Below are 21,716 nucleotides of genomic sequence, written 5' to 3'. Positions count from 1 at the left end.
TTGCGCAATGTAGCCCCTTAGGGCACCTTATGCCCTATTGCACCATGTCAAAATAACCGCTGTTAATAAAAAAGAAAGCAAAGTGGGCACACAGCAATAGAAAAGACGGTAAAATAAAGTTTGGGCATTTTGCGTGCGCAAAGCCGCTTGTAAGCGCCATTTCTAAAACTTCATAATATTGTGTAATATCTTTCGCATTCATATTGAGGCGGCTCTAAGTGGCACTGCGCTCCGGTATTTATTTATATTCAGAAAAGTATGTTAGAGAAGAGATTTTCGTGATATACGTATGTGTGTTTGCAGCGACAACCGTATCTCGACATGTTGTGGGTACTCCTCTTTTGTTGTTTTTCACTGCAACAGTTTTAGCTTTTTCGTGTTCTGACGTGGCTCACAGTTTACCAAGCAGAATTGCGCCTTAAATACTCGATATTGTTCTCGCAGCCCAAGTTATTTTTTTAAATTTCAGGCGTGTAGTTCATATCTGTAAAAGCGACAACAGTGACAGAAACGACTTAGGATTCCTAATTTGTTTTGCTGATGTGAGTTTTACTAATGCTGGAGATGCAAGAAGTTTGAGAATAATATAATTTTCCAGAGACAAAATTAATTACTGGCTGAACGTGTAGGATTTCGAGTGACGTCTAGCAGATTTTTGAATAGAGAATAACTTGGTATTTAACCTGCATTTACTTTATACAACAAGGGTACGTTTTATGTTTATGAAAGTGCTAAATCTAACGACACGTACATTTACGCCAACAAAATTTGGAGCATAAGTTATTGAACACCATACATCCCCATATACACAACGGCTAGTCCCTTACGGGTATTGTTCGGAGCACATAACAAGACGCCTTTCTTGTTATTGATAAGTGAATATATTATATTAGGCGATGACGCACTGGCCCTTTGCACTGTTACTAAAAGGTGAAAGTACGCCAGCAAAGTGTCTGGAACCACTTCAATAAAGCAGCGATCCCAGCCAACCCACTTTGGGCGTGGCAGTGGAAATAATCGGAATATATGAGCTGTGTTGTCTAATTTTATAGCAAATGGCGTACAGCTAGCGTAACACGTCCACCACAACTATCCCAGTCAGCCATCATGTTTTTCCTAGTGACAACATGTTATGAAGCAGCAACTGGCTGAATATTTGCTGACAGAATCGAAGGACCATTCCCTCAGCTTGTTACTTGACACAACAGTCATTACTGGCTTCCGTACATCATATTTATACATACATACATACATACATACATATATCTATATATATATATATATATATATATATTAAGTACGGAAGCCAGTAATGACTTTTGTGTCAAGTGACAAGCTGAGGGAATGGTCCTTCGATTCTGTCAGCAAGTATTCAGCCAGTTGCTGCTTCAGCTTTACGGATCGAAACTTTCTCTTCAACTCTGTTTCTACGTCCCGCACAAAAAAGAAGCACTGGGCTAAACGACGTAAAAATATGCATTGCGATCGCTGGCCTCTGTTCACCACATGCAACCTCTGTTGTGAATGTTGAAATGGTAGTTTGTTTCAACACTTCAGAAGCTTATTCCTGTGGTCGAACAGGAGCGAGTATTGGAGTAGTTTGCTATAAGCAGGACGATCCTCCACGACTCAACTCAGAACGTAAGCAACCATGCTCGATCTTTACAACGAACCAAGAGATGATGCTTCGGGCGTGTCTGAATATGAGCAGGTACTGTCATTGTTGCGAATAGTACTACTGAACATCCTCTATTCACACGCAACGCACCATATGCACTGGATAGTCATCGATGACTTCTGCGAAGAGCCAGTGTGAGAAAGGCCAAAGATGACCGTCTCCCTTTTTTTTGCCGAAAGCAATGAAAGAACATTTCACTTTTAAACGCTGGTTCGCAAGCACGTTTTCTTTCACACAGTATTAGACATGAGGAAGAATGACAGCTAGGTCTTCTCGGATACCAGTTCGCAATTGGCTGTGGTCATCGTCCGCGAGTGGCGACAGGAGTAGGTCACTGTCAGTGTCGCCATCTTGCTGCTGCTCTTTCTCCTGGAACGAGAAAACCAGCGACGGAAGCAGGGTAGACCTTTCAGCAGTGATGCGATTGTGCTGCGACTTCTTCTGCCGCGGGTCTTTTGGAAGTACAGAAATATGTACGGATTTATGGCGCTGTTCGAGGCCGATATAACACCGGACAGAGCCACCACGTTGGCGTTGAGGACACCTGGGTTGCCGAATGCCAAGATCACCTCTTGGACCATGTAGGGCACGTTGGTCACAAGAAAAGCACCGAACACCACGACCGTCATCTTCAGCGTTTTGATCTGCATGGAAAGAAGAATAAGGCAGGAATATTAACTCTAAGCACGGGATCTTCGTTACTCAGACGAAGTGAATTGTAAATTCCTCGAGAAGATTTAGATTAAAGCTATTCAGTAGTAAATGTGAAATAAATGAGACGTTAACTGATTTCTGCAGCGGTACGATGCGTGAAAGACTCATTCTAATATGACCCACAGTAGCATTCCGAGTTGCCATGATGAGATTTTAATATATAATAGTTAGCAGCAGCGGCACCTTTAAGTGGGGCTGGTTACTCTACTCCTTTTTACACAAAAAAGAAAATAACGAAAGTCACCTGTCGCAATCACAAATCACAAAAATACTCTCAAGCCTTGCGTAAACTCACAAACCCAAGTCAAGCATACATAATCTAAAAGTCAAGCGACATAAACAAGTAAAACACGTTCAGTCTTATTTTCTAGCCATTAGCTGCATTAAAATCAGGCCACAGAATATAACACTGAATAAGTTCACAGGAACCCACATGAAATCAGGGACACAATATAAAAATCGGGTCGAATGCAAGACTAAGAACCAGCTTATAATAGATGACAAATATTCTACTCAGAATTTTCCGAGAATATTGCTCGTTTCCAGAAATCCCCGGGGCGTCATTAACGCCTCGCCTTTGCAATGAGTGGGATGGTTATGCACATAAGGATGTTCTTGAGGATGTAATTGAGGCTGTTAAATGCCATTAAATTGCGTATTAAACGCTGTTGTTGTGCGCCGTGTCACAAACGCTCTCCATTTATTTATCATTTCTTTACCCCTAAATTGAAAACTACAAATAATGTTCCCTATCCTGTCCTTTCTGTATGTCGTTGTTTGTTGGCTTCTTATGATTTGGACTAATAAAAATTATAAATATTTCGCGCCTCAGTTTTCTTTCTTCTCGTTCATATAGAATTTATAGAACTACGGAGTTTCACGAGCCAGAACCACGATCTGATTACCAGGCACGCCGTAGGGGCGGAGGGGGTTCTAGGTTAATTTTGTCCTGGGATTCTTCAACGTACTCCCTGTGCACCCTACACGGCACGTTTTTGCTTTCGCTTCAAGACGCGGCAGCCCTGACCGGGATTTGATCACGCCTCCCTCGTGCATAGGCCTCCGCTCTGCCTACTGCGTTCGCCCTCTGTCGTTCTGGCGCGCCCTGGTCAGGACCTCATCCGGGTTTGCTGACAAGTAGCCGGCGGTTACCTTTTCTTAACATTATTGTTTCTTTCTTATTTATTTTATTGCAAGTGGTGGCTACTGACAAAGGTGATGTCTGTTTCATCTCCGGGCCAGAGGGTTACCCTCTGGTATGCTTCGATTCCCCTGCGGAATCTACCAGTGGAATTGTTCAATCGCAGTGGAACCAGTAGCGTTCCTGTGGCTTTTCTACCTACGAATGGAGGAGCTATTCGTATGAAGAACGCCGAGGCCATTCAATCAGGGCTTCGCGCGATCTCGTCGCACTTCCAGCACATGACCGAGGTCCGACAGTTTGGGCGGGGGGGATCCTCTGTTGTTCACCAGACCAGGCCTGTGTGCAGTATCTGCTGAAATGCACTAACTTTGCCGTGCAGCCGGTGAACTCCTGCATCCCTCCACACCTAGCTTACTGCAAAGGCCTAGTCAGCAATGTGGACATAAGCTTAACTCCATCAGAAATCCTAGAGATATTTGCTACAGCAGGTGTAGTTTCCGTGTACGGCGGTACCAGGCTTGTAGATAATAAGAGGTTCCCTAAAGAAACAATTATAGCAATATTTTCAGGGGTGGTTCGTCCATCAGAGATAAAGGCATGGTCATTAATCTACAGAGCAGAACCTTTAGCACCACGACGACTACAGTGCCTCAAGTGCTGGCGGTACGGACACAGCGCTAATGGCTGTCGATCAAGTACCCGTTACCGTTTATGCGGGGAAGGCCATCTTGTCAACGACTGCAAATCTCAGACTCAGTCTTGCTGTTGGTTCAATCTAAATCATGCCGCCGACTACCCGAGTTGTCCTACAAGGTTAAAAGAGATCCAAGTAATCGAGATAGTTGAGAGGAGGCGGTGCTCTCGTCGAGAAGCCTTTGAAGAAGTTCAGAGCTGGACCCAGTGTTAAGCCGGTATAACAGCCCGTCAGTCACTTGGCATGGACTCATTAATTTCCCAGATAATTGCAACAATGATCGAAAAAGCGATGCAAAAAGCATTAGAAAAGATTCTACTAAACCTATCTGACTCTTTGGCTACAGTAATATCCACGCAATTGTCTGGTGTGTCTCAGACAATAAAAAACAGTGTACAAAATTCGGCAGCCTTATTTACTAAGTCACCTGTGCGTCAGACTGATCTTCCCTCTAACAGTGTCGATTTAGCAAGACCTTCGACTTTAAACAGGTTGATCATGACTGCCATTCTGATTCACACTCTTTGGCAATCGAGATGTGGATATGGGGACTCGAGTTCTCAAACGCACAAGATCGCCTAACAAGAAACCGCCTAATTCTGCTAACTCTAAAACAAAAAGTGTGCAAAAGAACTACTTGCGGGAACTGACTTTCTAAAGGACAGTATTCTGGACCAAGCAGTTGGGGCTGCTTGTCTACCGTCAATATAGGGGGCCTAAGCATAGTCCAGTAGAACTGCCGATAAATAGTTTCTGCAGCTGCAAATTTATTATGTTTAATCTCCTAACAATCTCCAGACGTTACACTATTGCAAGAATCTCGTTTGTCCGCTGACCAAGACTTCCATTTAAACAACTACAAGTATTTCCGTTTGAATAGACCTTCTCAAGGTGGTGGATTAGCTTTTTTCATTTCGTATAACTCCTGTCATAAAGCAAAAATTTCACATCACACTCTATCATTCGATTGTGAAATCTTAATATTAGAAATAACTATTCCGGGTTGTGCCCAGTTCTGTAAAATTAACTGCTACTTTCCTGCTGGGGTGCTAGACGTACGCTCACTATATGTCAAAGTGGCCTATTGCAAAAAGAACATATTGTTTGTGCGAGACTTCAACTCACATTATGTGCCATGGGGATTGCCCATTGACCCATCTGGAAAACGCTTATAGGGTTGGAGTAATGTCAACAATTTCACATGTTTCGATGCTAAAGCTGCCACTTATGCGTTCACAGTCACGATCTGTCCTAGATTTGACATTTGCTACTTCAGGCGGTTAGATCTCTTCTTGGGCTGTGGTCGATGCCGCCACTAGCAGTGACCACCGCCCAATTATTACTGATATAATAACCCCCCGGTTTCTTTAAATAACCATACGCAGACATTTGTGGACCATCCAAAATTTTAAAATAACTTACAGTCAGCTTTGTCTTCTATGACAAGTACAAAAAGAGATATTAAAACGATGAGACTTTGTGCAATATTGAAAGGTACCATGTAAAATATCTGAATTTGTAGTCTCATCAACAAAAGGGAGTACTGATTATCCATGGTGGAATAGTGATTGCGAATGAGATTATAGAAGGCGAAAAGCTGCATGGAAGAAACTTATTTTCAAGCAGTGCCCTACTAATTGGAGTAACTATAAGTATGCTGCTCCTTTTTTTAAGAGAACAATTTCATTAGCGAATGATAACGGTAATTTTTTATCGAAAAACGATAACAAAACGCACTGTTTAGGTTTCTCCGCTCTCGAAAGGCCGTTCCTAGTGCCCATAAATATTGACTCAGTTGTTCTGTCACCAAAGTAATTGTTAGAATGATTTGCTGAAATTGCTAAAGGGTTAGAACAGCGCTTTACAACTCAGCTGCAGGTAAACTTAGTAGGGGCTCTGGCAGGGGATGATTTCTTAGAGGTAACAATGGAAGAGCTTGAGCACGTTGTTCGGCTGCTCCCTGGCACAGCTCCGGGTCTAGATGGAATTACATCAGGCATGTTGAAAATATTGTCTGACTTCTTGCCGCAATACCTCTCAAATATAGTTAATTACTCCCTCATGAGCACATAGATACCCTGACTGGAAAGTCGCAAAAATAATCTTGCTTAAAAAGCAAGGAGCGGGATGAATATAGATAATACAAGGTCAATCGCGCTAACTTCGAATGTTATTAAGTTAATAGAAAGGATATTGCACATTCGTATCATGAAGTTTTTAAATGATAATACACTAGTAAGCTCATGTCAAATTGTATTTAGACCTGGGTGGTCGATATGGTGCGCACATGTCGATTTAGAGGGATGCATTAAACTTGCTCGACACAAGCGGCAATATGCAGCTTTAGTGATCCTTGATTTAGCTATAGCATACGACAGCATAGAGCATGTCATACTCCTTAACGCTTTAAATAGTATGAGATTTCGTCGGTATATTATAAATGGGATATATGAATTTTTAAAGGATAGGAAATTTTATTGTTCCGAATGTGGCTTGTTGACGAAAAAATATATTCAATGAACAGGAGTTCTCCAGGGACCTGTCCTTTCTCCTATATTGTGTAACCTTTTATTAAGCTCAAGTCCATTGTGCGATACCGTACAAGTATATGTCTATGCAGACGACATAGCATTCTTTGCATAGGCGGGTGATATTCACTCATTACAAAGAGCACTGCAGTCATACTTAGGAACGCTTGAAGCTTGGTTTGCAGATATTCGAATGTCGCTTAATGTCAACAAAAGTCCCTTGATTGCGTTTCCATTGAATGCACCAGTTAATAGCTCTCTCCAATACCGTCAGGAAATAATTTCGCGAGTTGACTTCCTCAAATACCTAGGTGTAATATACGACGCAAAACTGAGCTGACGAAATCACATTGATCATGTTAAATCTAGGGCAGCACGCGCTGTTGGCATGATAAGCGTACTTTGCCGACATCACGCTGGGCTACGCTGGGATACCCTAATAATGATTCATCGCCTGTACGTTCGGCCGATACTTAAATTTGGGTGAGTGCTATTCTCTGATGGGCCAGCATACAAAATTAACCCCCAGATTCTTCTGGAGCGGGAGGCTCTCCCGAATTGTGTTGGTCTACCAAAATTTGTAGGTAACAATGTTTTATATCAAGAAGCACGACTGCCTACTCTTCCCTGCCGATTCCGCATTCTAACAGTAAAGACGCATTTAAAAATCTATGGATCTTCTTTCAGACGATCACAGTTTGTATTTATTTGTGAAATGAGGGCATTTTTCGATGAGCACTGGTCTCGCTTATATCGACCTCAGGTTTTGTTTGTACAAGCTGAGCTAGATCCACTAAACGTTAATGTACGCGAGATCATTTGCCCAAATAAGCCCTTGTCTAATATTAAGATTGAATTTGAGGATATATTTCCACCGAATGTCACATATTTAAATGGCATGCTGCAATATCATTTAACACAATTGGAAATAGATAATGTGATCGCGACTGATGCGTCACTGAGTGAGGAGAAAACGGGTGTGGGTATTTTCTCCGAGTCACTATCCTGGTCACATGCATTTGGCCTTCGGGATTTCACACCCATATTTATGGCTAAACTATCAGCCGTTATCTTAGCTCTTCGAAAGCGTCCTTCAAATTATTGAACAGCCGTTACAGTGACTGATTAACCGTCTATATACATATCACACACTTCTATATGTACATATAGACACGACTGCAGCCAATACATTTAAATCATTAGTCCCCTCCTCAAACTTAAGCCAAGTGCGGTTGGCGTGGGTTCCTGGCCCATCGTGGTATATTCTTAAATGAAATGGCAGACCCACTTGCCGGATGTCTCTTGATGGACCAGCTATGTCCATTATGTCTATTTCAGCTTGTCACTGCGGCTAGGCTTAGAAAACTTGCCCTTATCTAAGATTCTACAAAATTGAAAATCCAGATATCAGAATGTAATCACTTGTCCTATGTTATGGTACAATAAATGATGACGCACACGTAAATTAGAAATCTCCATAACAACATTACGATGCCGCATCCAACCATTAAATTTTTACCTATACAGGTCTGGTCTGGCCCCGTACCCTCTGTGTCCAACCTGCCAGAAACACGAAAACATTGATCACTTTCTAATAGCATGCCGTCAATTTAGAAATCAGAGGAATAAATTGGAATTTTCGTTCCGAAAATTGGGTATTTCTTTAACTACTCAAAATATCCTCTCCTTCGGGGCTTCTTCATTGGGCTTTAGCCACAGGAACGTCTTCGCGGCCATTTGCGACTGCCTTTGTGACAGAAGAAGGCTACCATGTTAATTCTCGAAATTATTATTTGGATAGATCATTAAATCATTTTGTCTTCGAAAGTGTTTTAATACCGCCCAAAACAGAATACAAAATATGCTGTTTATGCATACATACATCTTTATATATATATATATATATATGTATATATATATATATCTGCCATGTAAATATATTTTTAATTAACATGAACGTTATACTTCCTCCCTATTTAATTTTCCGTTTTTTTTTCCTCTTTCGCCTTCTCTTCAACTTTTATCCTTTAACCGCCGGCTTCTTGGCCAACCAAGCAAGCAAGCCATAGAAAGCTGCCGCAGTGGAGTTCCTCAAATGTCTTGTGCGTGCCGCTGATGGTGTATGGGCACTAGAGTAGAGAAGTGACGCAACCAAATACACAAGTCGCATTTATTCCCGCATTACAGAGCTTACACGCGTAACTTTCGGTCTAATCTTGCAGTTTCGCCTAGTCCCTGTTCGTAGTGGAGCCGCTGAAATCAAAGGTGGTGGGCGAGAATCGGTATCCCTCTGCATTGTTGCCCGAGTCATTTCACGCTATTTCTGAACCCATACGTATCGAACGCGGGGGCGCCTTACCGAACAACGTTCAAAATTGTGAAAGGAATGACGCACTTCTAAACTCATCATGGACACCGATTCGAGCTCGCTCGATCGTGCCCATTCTGGCAGAGTGAGATCTCTCGAATGCGACCACTCCAGCTCTGATTGACACATGTACTATGTATAGCTGCGCCTCCGTGAACGGCGCGGGCGAGTCTAAATTTAGCCCCGATCGCGTTATGCGTGTCGTGATAACGAGGTCATCTGCAGGCGCACGTGGCACGCGAATGATCGAGTAATAGCTTCTTTACGATACCAGAGTAAGGCGCATCAAATATACTAACGCAATAGGATGGCTACATGCTTATGATAGAGCAAGTTGAGGTCCTACGATCTAAACTTGCAATCGTGCTCGCTTCCGTGTTCGTACTGGGCCCGCCGTGGTGAAAGGTGTCGGGCTTGAATTGGTATCCCTCTGTCTTGGTGCCCGATTTTTTTCACGCCATTTCTAGACCCTACGTGTCAAACGCGGGGTATCATTGCCGTACAAGCGCGCAATATCTGCATAAGCTTGCGCACTTGCGGGCCTTATAACTACCGATGGGTTTAATTTTGGTAGGTTATACCTCCAATTGCAGAGTCAGCTCTCTCAAACGCGACCGCTCCTGCTCTAGTCAACAAATGTACTGCCGACCTATGTCTTTCTGAACTCCGAGCGAGAGGCTATATTCGGTTGCAATTACGTCATGCGTGGTGTGACAATGGCATCATCTGTGCACGTGACACATGCATGCTCGACTAATGGCTTTCTTTTTCTCCACACAAAAATACCGAACTAACACGTGTGCAGTACGGTTGTAAAGACATAAGCGATAATATCGTAACATGTTTTCGCTACATGCGGCTTTAGCAAGCGACCCTCTATGCAGACCGAACTGAAAGACGTTTCGCGCCTAAAACAATCAGTCAACCTGATTCAAACGATCAGTCAAGTGTAATACCTTTGCAGCTGTATTTACTAGCTCGTGAGCGACAAAATGGTTGCCGGAACACCGAAGCGCCGGCACCGGTATCACGCCGCTGGGCCACAGCAACCACAGCTCGCCGGGCATGCTGGTTGTATGACGTGCCTGACGTATGGCGTCCTCACACGTTTCTGTATGTCTCGCTTCTTCCAACGATTGGGTATTAGCATCAAAGGTGCCACATTTCATTCCACCTCAATCAGCCGTCTGAGCAGAGTCGCCTCCTTATCACCTCGCTATCGGCATAAACGGTAAGTCTCTTGCTTTCTTGAATTTATCAAATATGGCAGACGGCGACCTAACAATACCAGCAAAACAACATACAACTAAACAATTCAGCATCCAATACAGGGAGCAAAATTTGCTCAGCATAGTACGCTATACACTATGTCATAAGCTTAAATAGTACATCTGCATTTACTTTTTGCAGCCGCCTTTTTTTTTTCGTTATGGTCATTTGTCGCCGTTGTTGTCGTTGTTTATCCCCGAAGCTGTATATTGACCCTTCTCGCGGAGCAGTTTGTTCTAGAGAAACGAGATGGCGCGTTCGGTGGCGAGCCGCACGTAGCCTCAGCCACAGCGCACGAATACGAAATCACTATGCGCTTCCACCTTGCTTCTGTGCAAAGAGCTGTCGGAAATACAACTGAGTTTTCGCTAACGCACTGTGCTTCAATCATGCTGGATTGAATCATGTGGATTGAAGATGTGCGCAGTAGTCAATTGCAAACATAGTGACCGGCAAATTAAGGAATGGAATGAATCTGTGTAGTCAAGTTTGCGGACCGCTGCTGCAACAGCCCGCGTGTGTTACTGTCACTTCGAGATGTGCGGCTTTCCTCGAGGATACAGAAATTTGCTCATCCGCCAGCGCTGTATCGCTAACCATGGAAGAAAGTGCTTCAGCCCCGGAATAACGTCGGCAAGAGTAAGTACCACTCGTTAAAGAATGACAAAGGGAGTTGTGCCACATCTTCTCATAGTAAGTTTCGAGCACAGTATCAACACACAACTACCCAACTGGCACAGAATCTTATGCCAACTCTATCACCAACTTCTGAATAAGTGAATGGGCGTACACCTGAATATATGCGCACCATATGCGCATATACTGATACTGATATTGATACTGATATGATATACTGATACTATACTGATATACGGACTACACTGATAGCGCATGAATAGCTGATTGTTTTGTGATGGTCCACAAGAGTAAGCGAGTTACTAGCGATAACACATCTTTGTTACAAGCAAAGAATAAAAAAAAACTGCTACGTTTCAAGCCTTGCGCTCAACAAGAACAAAGCTATTGGAACTGAGCATAACCGCGAGCGATTAGGCAGAAAATAATCAGACAGCGACCGCACCGAGTAAATTTACTCAGTCAGAAGTGGGACAAGCAGTGGCTTCAAAACATTTGACAACTAAAGAACGAAGAGCCAAACACACTATCCCTGATTCAATTCACGAGCGGAACTGTGGATAGCTTGGTATACATATTTAGCCTCGCTTTTAGAACAAGCACCATACGCGCTGCTCGCGCCTACTGGACATATGTTAATCAGCTTCTAAAGCGCTTTTGGATGTTCTCTGAAGCTGTGGCCAAAGCTTCGTGTTGTCCACCCAGTCACCATCTAAGGACATCTCCCGAAACAGAGGTTTGTTAAGCTGTGACGGTGTCATACGCATCTATTCTATATACGGAGGCCACGGAGGCAGTTAAGGCAAGCAACAAACGCGTAACCACGTGGTCAAACATGCCAGCGCCCACGGTCACCGCGAAAAGGGTAATTAGTACCACCGGCGGTGATAGATGCCGTCCATGTATGCATCGTGTCGACACGAAAACATTTCCGTCTCCAGTTTCTCGCGAATGCTCTGTAGCTCTAAATCTAATGCAGGTATCTTGAAATTAATTATAATGAAGTTGGCCGCTAGGACGACTCTATCATTACGCTGAGTTTCATTTACTTGTCACAACTAGTTAATTCACAGGGGAGTTGTAAGCGTTACAGAATTCCCGTCTGCTGTCAATACATGGCCGTCTACGGAGGGAGTATGGTTGCAGAAAACGGCTATATCTCTGGTTTTATCGAAAATATCCCGATGCAAATTATATGAGAATGAGCCGCTAAGGCGACTCTAACATTACGTCGAGTTTCATCTACTTTTCTTGATTACGTAGTTCACAGTGAAGTTGTAAATATTGTGGAATTCCCCTCTGCCTTGCGGCGGTACTTGCACACGTCACTACTTCATAAAAGAATAATAAATCCCTCCACAGTCAAAATATGTATTCGTTGTCTGTGTCCTATAATAATAATAATAATAATAATAATAATAATAATAATAATAATAATAATAATAATAATAATAATAATAATAATAATAATAATAATAATAATAATAATAATAATAATAATAATAATAATAATAATAATAATATACACATATATAGAAGCGTCGATTGAGGTAAAACACACCCCACCTTCACGGCTAGTCCTTCTTGCAGAGTGGAAGGACTGTTGAATTTTTTTTTGTGTGTAGTTGTTGTTGTTGTTGTTGTTGCCATGGAGACGGAAACTTCTGTGTGGCCTCAAAGGAGACTATTCAACGAGGACGTCTCGGTAACTATGATAGATTGCAACGGTGAGCACTTCATACCCGAGTACATGGGTCGTGAAAGGCGCGAACCGTCATCATCAGAGCGACGATGAAAACTATTCGGCGAACATAAATTTCTTGTTACGACTCGGTTTCTACACGAAATAGTAGGCCCACTGACGAACAGGCGTTGTTATTACGACGGTGAGAGTCGAAACGCCATGCTTACTCTACAAACATGGTAAGTAGCAGTGTTAAACCTCGATTTTATGTGACCAAGCGGCACTCTCAGATAGAAGTTGCAAATTACTGTGCTAGAATTTAATAACTGGATGATTGGGTAACTCGTCATATTCATGTTTCAAGCTTCCCACATGCCAAAACTGATTTCAGTTTTCTTTTGTAACACCGACAGACTTGAGCATGGGAAATACCACAGTACAACAAATAAAGAGCTGGCGGATAGAGAAATCTCAAAGAATACCAGAAAGAGCGTTGGATTGGTCGACGTATTGCTTAGTGGCTGCTCTTGGCAAAGCTGGCGGAGTGTTCTGCGAGTTGGCAAGTCATGGATTGAAGCGAGCTTTAAGAGGGTCTTTAATTTTGCAGTTGTGTAGCATGGGAGTGCGAGAATGTGGCCAAGTTTTGTGAAATCGAGTTCAACGCGCTCCAATCGTACACTGTGAATATATTGGTGCAAGATAGAGCCATAAAATTTTTACCGATTATTGTCGTCAATTTGCCCGCTGGACAAGCATTAATGCTTTATACAGAAATGTGGCTAAAATTATAACAATATATTTTGTCCAATGGGCACGGTATCGAAGATTAAGATTACAAAATCAACGAAGAGATGGCAATGGTATATGCTAATCCATTCTACAATATATTAATGATGGTGGTCTATGTATTTGCTCGTGCGCCAAATAAGACCTAATTAGATGTCTTTGTTAACTATACTATACATTATTCACGCATACTAAATACTTTGTTTTATTATTGCACGTATGTTTAATCAGAGTTATTGCTTCTCTGTGTGTCACAAGGAGCACACATGTCATTGTTATTTATTAAGCAACATTGGAACACATTCACAACGTGCACAGATTCCGGCAACATGTCTACACAGATGGTTCGGTAAAACTCAACACCTCAGCTGTTGCAGACATCATCCCGGGAAAATCTGACGAAATCAAATTAAAATATTCATGTGTGACCACGTCAACGGGTGCTGAACTTGGGGCACTCCGTACTGCACTTGATTTCATTAATCAGGAATTACCGCCGCAACAATGGACAGTCTTTTGTGACTCCAAGGCAGCCCTTCAGTGCATACAAAGCCCAATGCGCCACGGACCCAATGAACAACTGGCCTCAGAAATTCGACACATGTATCATCGCAGCCATGACAAGGGACACAACATAATTTTTCAATGGCTTCCTGGAGATTGCAGCATTAGCGGGAATGACCACGCCGACGAAGCCGCCCGATCTGCACATGAAAATGATCAACGAGTCTTCATTCCGCTTTCGCCAACAGACCCTGCGGCTGGGCTGCGACTGATGTCCCGTGAATGTATACTTTGCCTCTGTGGGACTCGAACGCTTTCACCGTGTGTCGTTTGCGTTCGTTGTCTCCGGACATACGGCTGCACCTACCGCCTGGGTTACCGCGACGTGAACAGACCATGCTGTACAGTCTGTGGCTAGGCGTTGCGTTTAGGAACTCGTATACTTTCTTTATTGGAATGGCCAACAACCCCACGTGCGCCACATGCAATATCGATGAGACGCTCGCACATATTATCTGTGTCGGTTCGCGATATAGTGCACAGAGAAAAGTGCTGTGCAGAGTACTGGACCAGTTGGACAATTGTCCACTATCAGAACTGAGAGCTTTAGGTGAGTACTCCCACAGAACATCCACGCTAAAAGCCTTACTCGCGTTATTAAGGTTCCTGCGGTCTGCTGGGCTTCACGATAGACTGTAATAACGCCGCCCCCTACCGCTCTGCAGTGTACGCGGTTTGGTCGGGCTCGTCTCTATTTCTTTTTATCTCCCCCTCCGGCCCTCTTTCTCTTTTTATCCCCCTTCACTCTACCCCCCGTGCAGGGTAGCCAACCTGAATTGCCTCTGGTTAACCTCCCTGTCCTTCTATGCAGCCTTTTCTCTCTCTGCCGCCTTAATACTGTGCAGTATACAGGGCTTGAGAGTCAGTTAAGTTCTATTCTGTATGGAACGTTTTTCTCAAATGGACTCATCTGAACGCAGGTAATGTTCTAGCTGAAAGTAATGAGGTTACGCTCTTCTGCGACATAGAAGTTCTCCAAAATTGCTAGTAGAAGAGGTCATTCACAAAAATGAGTTAAAAAAATTCACCGTTCTCATTTTTCTGACGCGATGCGTATATCTCCGTATGTAACCTAGCTACAGAGACTAAGCTGCACTGTCTTTTACTGAAGATTGTAAAATTTTATTTCGCCTAAGGAGCCACACCTAAAGAAGTACTGTGCTTATGACATCAAAGGCTAATTGGCTTTAACATTCAGTCAATATATACTGCAAGTTCGTACTTCTTAGCGCTTGCGGGCATCGAACATAACCGTACCCAGTTTATTTCCAAATAAAACAGGCTATAAAATCCACTCTTTTATCAAAATAGCAGAACAGCAGGAGATGCAATCCTAGCGGAGCACAGTTTATGCCGTATCAAGAGACATCAAAAAAGAAATAAAATGACCAGTAAGCCTTCAGTTATGGTAGATTACTTCTTCCGGCGCTATACCTTATCCGGAAATTACGGTATTTTTTTCATTCTGCCGGGTTCCGTGAGCATTAATTTGCTTCGCGGGGCATCTGTCACTCGTGCACTCTGCCTCGCAATCTCCGGTCTGCCTGAAAGGGCGCCCATAGACTTCCACTAAATCACTAGTGGAAATCATGATACCTTTATACTCGGCTCTTAATTTCCTTCGCACGATTACTTCCTACCCTTTATGTGACAGCCCAGGCTCGCAAAGAGAGTAATTATACAGGCTTTCGCTCTTGACCGTATAGCCTTTCTTTCTTTATTTTTTTGATGTGCAAGTTCGCCTTTTTTGTTTGTAACGTGGAATGTAACTTGAAGGGTAAGATAAAGGAAATGAAATTAGCTTATATGTCATAACGCCCACTAGGAGGAGGGGGAGGAGGAAATAAAGAGACAAGGCAGGGACTTTAAACAGAAATGCGTGTTGTTGGCTACCCTACTCTGGGGGACGGGAAAGAGAGAATAGAAAGACAAGACAGAGAAAGAGGGAGCCCGAGGTGAGTTCGCGCACGCGCACGGAGGGCCTCAGCGAGTCAAATGCGTTCACATAGGCCATAATGCACAGTAAATGCAGATGAGAAGACTGCAGAAAAAAGATGCACCCATGCAGCCTGACGAGCCCGCAGTCCCACCAAAAACACTTCGTAGCAGCAAAATTGAACAAATCAAGGATAAACTATTAAGAGCCTTCAAGTTTTTGCCGGACGCTTGTCTCTAAAACATCTCCATAGCAGGTACCAACGCGTTTTCTGTGTGTAAGCACTGGTCTGAGAGGAACGGACCTTAAACGTCAAGCCGATGTTGTCTAATGTTTCACGAGTTGCTAACTGCTTTCAGTCTCGCGCAGCATCGAGGTGTGGCGACGCCAGCAACACCCCTGGTGGCGCTCTCCATCGCGCCGCCGTGTGTGAGACACCTAGCAGCGGCTAGGGCGCCGTTCAGAAGGAGTTGCCTCGCGTGCTGCGTCATCGTTACTATGTCGCACCCACGTACAATTCGAACATCTTAAGCGCAACGCTAAGCATCGCTATCACAGGCAGTGTTTCGTCCTTCAGTAAGAACTGCCACGTTTCTTTTTTGCTGCTTTCTTCGAAATTTCCACGGTCACCTCTCATTTTACCAAATAGGACGATACGGATCTTTTGTTCATAAGTTCGTTCTTTTGCTTGTAATATTTTGGTTCAGGCAAGGCACGACGTAACGTCAAAGAGATACCTGAGCAGAGTTGCCTGAAAAAAAAAAAACAAATCTCACCCGTTCTCAAGATGACCGTTCTGACCCTTCAGTCTTGGGCAGTTTGCAAAAGTCAATAGGCGAAAGGGTAAACTTAGAAAGTTAAAAAAATCATGGTGTTTTACGTGCCAAAACCACTTTCTGATTATGAGGCACGCCGTAGTGGAGGACTCCGAAAATTTCGACCACCTGGGGTTCCTTAATGTGCACCTAAATCTAAGCACACGGGTGTTTTCGCCCCCATGGAAATGCTGCCGCCGTGGCTGGGATTCGATCCCGCGACCTTGTGCTAACATCACAGCCACTGAGCAACCACGGCGGGTTAAACTTAGAAAGTTATGCACCACCAGTTTACCTTTATAATATAAGAGTTCACAGGCTGTCTTGTAATTCAGACCATTTCTTTTTGTATATTACAAAAATGATATTCTCCATTGCGCGAACTTGGAAGGAAAAGAAAACGTGGAAAGAAAAAAAAATGATTTCAGTGTTTCAGAAGTATCCCAGTTCAATTCAATTTTTGTTCCTCCAGTTCGATATACCACGGGTATCAGTGGGCATTAGTAACTCTGATTTTCTATAACAGTAATCTAGAACTAAAGGAAATGGTGCTCGTGTTTCAGCATGGAGCAGTGATGCACATACGAATTTAAAGTGACTCCGTTTGACTGAGTGACTTGCGGTTTGTCTGACGCATTAATACTACGATAAGCCTTTGTGAAGACACCTCCACATGAGGCCTGTTTATATGAACAGGCCTCTTTAAGAACAATAAGTTGTTCTTTAGTGGCTACACGTACCTTGGCAAGTGGAAGCGATGAGGCCGTTTGCTGGCCAACATTGCCACTCTTGGAGCTGTGCTTCCAAATGGTCCACAAGATGCCCGTGTAGAATGTCACCAGGAGCGCGAGCGGAACCACAAACACCATGAAGAACACGAATCCCATATACACCTGACGATGGTAGATCGGCGTGCCGCGGTCGTAGAAGATGGACGCGCAGAAGCATTTTCCAGGAGCCACCTGGACGGCGTGGAACACGTACACATTCGGCAGGGACGGCAAACACGACGCGAGCCAGGTGAAGGCTGCCAGCCTCCAGGGGTCCGGGTTCGGGGCCAGCGGTGTGACTACAGCGATGTGTCTGTCCAGCGCGATGACCACCAACATGTACGTGGATGATACGAGCGCGAAAGTCTGCAGGAACTTGAAGAGGCGACAAAAAGCGTCGCCGGCAATCCACACTCTGCCCATCACTTCCCACACCACTTGTGACGTCATAGTGATGCAAGCCACCAGGATGTCCGCAATGGCCAGGTTCAGGAAGAGCACGCGGGCTTTGGACATTCGTCGGCGGTGCCCCTTGACAACGAGTTTCCAGCAGACGAAGCTATTACCGACGACGGAGGCGATGATCATGACTATGAGGATGGCGATGCGGGCTCGCTTGTGATATCGAGGGCCCAGGATGTCTTCGGCACTTGTGGAGATGACATCAGCAGTGGCGTTTGCGCTTATGTGAAGGGTGGCGGTGCCGTTTTGGAAATCATCTTCCATTCGATTTGTTAGACCGGGAGAGGCCGTCATTTTATGCATAGCTGCTGGAATTTAATGATGCACATCGAACTTCTTGTCCTCCAGGTATTACATTTGATGCTGACGAACATATAAAACTGGAGCTTCTTTAGTACGAAAAGTGTTTTCTATGCCTCGCTGTTCGTTTTCAGACCCTTGTGGTGGAGGGGATATCGCTGTTGCCATTGTTTCCAGCTGCCGCCTCAATCAGCTCTGAAATATAAAAGCGGAAAACCAGGAAATAAGCATCTACTTGCGCATTTGAATTGTACAAGAAATTTGGTAATTTTCTCTCATTGCTTCATATCGTGTTTTTAGTCTATATCGTGTTATGAGAGCGGCGGCTGAAAAATCATGCCACTTTTCTTTATTTTTATTTTTTTTGCGCTGTGGCGTGAAGAAAAATGGCGGTCAATTCAAGGAATAAACATTTCTGCAGTATTTCAGTCTAGCAGCGATTAAGTGCTTCACTTAATTAAAGAAGCATTGCTGAAGCTGCTATTCAATTTATTAAATAACGTGATAATCGAGAAGCAGTCCTTAGAAGGGGCTTTCTTTGATTTATTTATTCGCTGACTTTCTTTGGCATTAGCGCCTAGAGTGCATTATATGGATGGACTATTGCATAGAGAAACCAAATGCAAGAAGAAAGAAAATCTGATTTTCAGCGATTGCTTGAAGAAGGGTGTAGGCACCCAGTCCAAGCTGAAAATTCTATATTATGGGTAATTACGTTTAAAGTTGAGTTGAGTTTACGTTTAAGCTGAGGAGAATTAGTGCTAAAAAATAAGCACACATAAAAAATGTAGACGAACATAAATGCTACTGTAAGCTGTTTATTTGCTGAAAGAACACACACACACGCACACACACACACACACACACACACACACACACACACACACACACACACACACACACACACATACATACATATATATATATATATATATATATATATATATATATATATATATATATATATATGTGTGTGTGTGTGTGTGTGTGTGTGTGTGTGTGTGTGTGTGTGTGTGTGTGTGTGTGTGTGTGTGTGTGTGTGTGTGTGTGTGTGTGTGTGTGTGTGTGTGTGTGTGCGCGCGTGTGTGTGTGTGTGTGTGTGTGTGTGTGTGTGTGTGTGTGTGTGTGTGTGTGTGTGTGTGTGTGTGTGTGTGTGTGTGTGTGTGTGTGTGTGTGTGTGTGTGTGTGTGTGGCGATTGTTCAAAATGTATGTTTTTCTTAAAGTTAGGCAATGAGAGGAACGCGATTACAACCTGTGCAAATAAGTTATGTGGCCAGGTGGACACAAACCGAGATGATAATTATCGCTGTCAGCAGCCCAATTAACTCAAACTGAATAATCAACGTTTTGTTGACTGCAGGTAGGTTTGCATTGAAAACTTGGAGGCAATCGTGTTTTTACACAGTATCCGTTAGAAGAATGATTCTAGCGTATCTGTGCTGCGAGATATCCAACTGCAATTTCTAATTGTCGTTCGCACGATTACTCATGCAAGAGAGTGGGGGGTCGGCGCAAAGCTCCTCCCTGATGTGGCGCGGCTGTTGCGTGCAGCGTTTAATATTGACAATAGAGCGGATGCATAGGCAAATATAACTGTTCCCCTTCTCCTCAAGGCTGGCGAAATCTAGATATGACAGCGCGGTGTGCCGTGCAGTTGTTGCTCTTGATTTCAATAAAACTTACAATACTATGAAATCAGCAGTCACTTTACTTGCGTCGCCCAGGCAAGGACCATGCCCGCTCGTCTAGTCGCCATTCATCATCATCATGATCATCATCATGAATGGCCATTACACACGCCATTACACACGCGCATTGCCCGCCGACTTATTCGCTGGCGTCAAATTACCTCGGCATTGCAGCTGCCGACATCGCTACAGGCTGCGCAGTCTCGTGTTACTGGAAACAGTTCCAGTTACTAAAAGTAACTGAAACGCCAGTGCATTTCTCATTTCTCCGCAAAGTTCGGGAATTAATATCTCGAAGCTGGTGTCATCCTGAGACTTCTTGCCAAGTGGATCCGTCTTGCGAATTCCCCGGCTATAATTAGTAAATTGGGACATGTGCCATGAGGTCATTATTTAAAAACATAACAATCAGTGCACTTTTGTCAATTAGTTGATTATGCACACTGATTTTTTTTTTTTGCAAGTACTGTCCGCCTTTTCGAGTAGACGAGCTCGTGGACTAGAATTCACCTATCTGCCACCGGCAATCTTTAAAACACCTTGAAAGTGCTCGCTGAAACACCCAGTATACTTGAACCCAGAGTTTAAACATATGCGAATGCCACGTAGCTGGACAGAACCAAGCTAATGCTGCTCGCCGTCACTTGTAGATACTCAAACTATTGTTTCATTCCACCTAATTACATAATTAGTCGTAATTAATTAATCAGCATCTCAAATATTATAATTAAATGACAAGTGTCATGACATGAGAAAACTGCAAAGCGATATGAAAAACTCTCGATACAGCTTTCTGCTCCGCAGTACGTGCCGCACAAAAGTGTTTCTCCCAGTGTGAAAGAAGCCCGCTGCTCTACAATTTTATCACTGACACTTTTGATCTAATTATAAAATTTCAAAAGTTGAATAATAAATAAGGCTAGTTATCTAATTAGGCGAAAGAAATTATTTGTGTTTCCCTAAGCGACTGCAAACAACATTCCCTTGGTGGTGTCCCGCTACGTGGCATTCGCATATGGTTAAGCTCTGGCTAAAGTCAGCTTGAACACCTTGTATATGTATACACATATATTCCAAAGTGTGGGCGGAAAGAACAAAGAGAACACACAATGACGCGTGCTCATCAAACGCAGATGCTCAGAAATTCATATCTGGCCACGCGCGGCCCATTAGAGAGCTCACACCCCGTGCTACTGCAGTCTCGGTTGAGTCTAACAAAATAGGCTTCCGAAGCAAGGCACTTGCTGAGGGGTGTTACCACTCCTGCCTAGAATGGTTGATCCCGAGAAGCGAACCTCACAGCAGCACGCAGTATCGTGGACTATCGAACGTGGACTCTGGTCAGCTTTCCCTCTCACTTTTTGTCGCGCTCCCGTAAGACACAGCGTGCCCTGTACTTCTCTGTGTAAGTGATTGCAATAGCATGTGAATCCCGTATAGGTGACAGAGAGTTCTTTTTCGCTTATTATTCACTTCACGAATTTTCGTATAGCATTGCGCTTAAATGCAGCACATGGAAACAGTCAGCCACTCTCTCATGCCCATCAACTTGCACAATGACACAATGTCAGTCACCCGTTCACTACGCATAGTTCGCTTCGGTCTTTTTCTCTCTTACTCATTTATCAATTCCCTCAATCACTTAGTTGCTCCTTGCTCGCTTAATCACTGTCGGTACA

The 21,716-nt window shown here is 43.6% G+C and overlaps 1 protein-coding gene across 1 annotated transcript; it reads right to left on the bottom strand.

Annotated features, from left to right (window-relative positions):
- Positions 1-1,890: 1,890 nt before the first annotated feature.
- LOC142570858 (vasopressin V1a receptor-like) lies at positions 1,891-18,531 on the bottom strand. Its single transcript, XM_075679168.1, has 2 exons — positions 17,557-18,531; positions 1,891-2,322 (listed from the first exon to the last, which is right to left on the bottom strand). The coding sequence occupies exons 1-2, from the start codon at positions 18,349-18,351 to the stop codon at positions 1,942-1,944; spliced, it is 1,176 nt and encodes a 391-aa protein (XP_075535283.1). The 5' UTR covers positions 18,352-18,531; the 3' UTR covers positions 1,891-1,941.
- Positions 18,532-21,716: the final 3,185 nt, after the last annotated feature.

Source organism: Dermacentor variabilis, chromosome 2 (genome assembly GCF_050947875.1).
Source record: "Dermacentor variabilis isolate Ectoservices chromosome 2, ASM5094787v1, whole genome shotgun sequence".
Lineage (NCBI taxonomy): Eukaryota > Metazoa > Arthropoda > Arachnida > Ixodida > Ixodidae > Dermacentor > Dermacentor variabilis.
The sequence above is the reverse complement of the archived record's forward strand: the minus strand, read 5'-3'. Positions and strand labels throughout refer to the sequence as shown.